This window comes from Loa loa, assembly GCF_000183805.2.
Source record: "Loa loa unplaced genomic scaffold supercont3.163, whole genome shotgun sequence".
NCBI classification, from domain to species: Eukaryota; Metazoa; Nematoda; class Chromadorea; order Rhabditida; family Onchocercidae; genus Loa; species Loa loa.
Window position 1 is genome coordinate 57,336 of NW_018108343.1, and position 2,725 is coordinate 60,060.

General features: G+C 25.0%; 1 protein-coding gene across 1 annotated transcript; it reads right to left on the reverse strand.

The window, feature by feature from the left end:
• Positions 1-1,044: 1,044 nt before the first annotated feature.
• Positions 1,045-2,485, reverse strand: LOAG_14363 (hypothetical protein; the record flags this gene model as incomplete). The annotated part of the gene is made up of 4 exons (XM_003149860.1): positions 1,045-1,202; positions 1,329-1,474; positions 2,108-2,145; positions 2,384-2,485. The coding sequence occupies 4 exons, from the start codon at positions 2,483-2,485 to the stop codon at positions 1,045-1,047; spliced, it is 444 nt and encodes a 147-aa protein (XP_003149908.1).
• Positions 2,486-2,725: the final 240 nt, after the last annotated feature.

Here is a 2,725-nt window from a genome sequence, read left to right on the forward strand (position 1 = left end):
AAAAAATATAAAAAATAAGAAATCATTTAAAAAGAAAATAATCATTTAAAAAATAAGAAATCGTTTAAAAAGTAGTAAATCATTTTAAAAAATATAAATAATTCGATGATTCAATGATTTCAATATTTTCGAGCTTCCATTTTTATTTCAATCGCTTTTTCCGAATTGTTTCTTTTTGTTTTTTCGACCTGAAAAAAACTAAAAAGAAAGAACTTGGAATGCTAATGACTCATCCGTCGTTGTCTCATCGTTAGGTTTTCCTAAATTTTGTGCGCATTTATCTGATGATATTGCGTTTATTGGTAAGGTTAATTTAAAAAGTTGAAATTTTATAGATTGAAGTCAAAATTGGCAGCAATATTGTAACCGGATTGAAAAATCCGGCATTACCGTAAACGGAATGAAAATTTTCGTACAAAAGAAAAAAAACATTACAACCGGTTGTAAATTGACTAAAGATATGAAATCGGAATGAAATTTTACGACATATAAGTGTAAGCTGAATAATTTATTAGCTTAGACAGAAAAAATTCTTACACATGTGATATTTCCCTACACCATCATTATCAGAGTAATCAATTGCTAATCTCATTAATATAGCTTAGTTGTCATCATACATTGGTAATGTTTGTTTATCATTATGGCTTTGATAAAGTTTGGTTATTATTATGGCTTTAATAAAGTTTGGTTATCATTATGGCTTTGATAATATTTGGTTATGGCATTGATAACACTTGGTTATCATTATGACTTTGATGATACTTGGTTATTTTGATAAAGTTTGATTATCATAAAGGTTTAATTATCATTACGGTTTTGAAGAATATCGATTGATTGTTGATTAAATTGATTACCCTTTATTGATTATTTTGATTAATCATTTTTAAAGTTCAGGTAAAAATTTTAAAAATGTCAATATGTGATAAATCACTCGGTATTTGAGTAAACAAAATTGAAGTTGTTGTTTGTACATGATTTACATTGTCATTATTGGAGGCAAAGAAATGAAAATTAATTACTTTTCATGTTTTCACAAGTATCATTTTAATTGCTTTTACCAGACTCATAAATTCCCAATCCTGGTTTTGGAGTTGATGTACGATTTTTAATTGATGTTGTTGATGGCCTTTGACCCGCCCATAATAGCGAATGTTTTGACAATTCTCCAGATATCAGCGAAGGAGATGAATTCATTTTTACTGCTAAAAAAAGAAAAAAAGAAAAAACGAAATGGACCATAAATTTTGTTAGAAAACTTTTAGAATTTACACAACAAATTACAAATAGAATTGAAATTTTCCAAATTTATATTATCAAATTTAACTGACCGGTCATTTTAACTGCTTCTGACCGTTTAGCTATGGAAGCAGATGTTGTTGCAGAAGAAGTGGAAGCGAATTTTGCTCCTGTCGTTTTTGTCGATTGCAATAAATCGTTGACTGAGCCAATGGCTACAGTACTCGCTTTTATTACTCTACAAAAAAAAAGAAAAAAAATTAGTGCTAATTTTTATGATTAAAAAATATCCTTAATATGATAAAAATATTTTTATCAGTTATTGATATTAATTATTTAATGGAAAAGATAAAATGATCTGATTGCATTTGTTTTAACATTACGTTATCATTGAAAGATATGAATGATTATGATAAGATATGATTAATTAATCAGGAAATTGTCTGGTTTTTTTTGTTTACAATACAAAATTTTTTCCAAATAATTAATCAAGAAATAGCTTAGTTTTTTTTTGTTTTACAATACAAATTTTTTTAAATTTTTTTCAAATTTTTTTCTCTTTCCTTTTTCAAATTTTCATTTCACAAATTTTTATGTTAAAAAAATTAAAATATGTGATGATATCAATAATTGATTGAAAATATATCATTCTTAGAAATGAAAGTAATATGATCAAAAAATGTTGACAAAGTTTATTGACCAAAAGAAACTTTTCATATGAGAAAGTATGTCATGACCTAATTCTGCCGTTAATTATCCATCCTCCTCTCACTAATTACAGACAATTTACAATCCGTGGGATAAATTTGATAATTAGGTGAAAGAGTAATAATTAGTTTAATTATAATTGCGAAATATTTCATCCACTTACTTCATTGCTTTCGTTTTCTTATCCTTTGATGTAAACATCTGAAATGATTATAGTAAACAAAAAAAAAGAAAAAAACTTCTGCAAATTTGATAACTTTTTTTTTTTTTTCAAGAAATATTCAAAAGTGCATAGCTAAAATATATGCTCATCGTAGTTTATGGATGATAAATAAGCTTAGTAATAAGTTAAAATTGCTAAAATTAAAATTTATAAAAAAAAATTATAAAAATTAATTTGAAATCAATTCAGGAAATCATTTTAATTAAAATGTATAACCTTGTTTTGTGTTGGTGTACTTGATTTACTTTTTTTTTGCGCGGCGCATTCTTTACGCTTTTCCTTCTTCAAATCAACACTTCTTGAGATTCGTGTTGCCATCACTTTTGCTGACTTAAAATAACATTTCGTCTGATTAGCATATTCTAAACAACCTTTACCACTATTTCAAACATATAATAATTGAATTGGAAATCTAATAAGTAATTTTAATTCTAATTAATTATTTCAAATTCAAAAATTTTATCATTTTTAAATTTTATTTTATTTCAAAAATTACAAACAAGAAAAGAATTTGTGATAAATTTTTATATTTAATATCACTTAACTTAATTTCTTTTT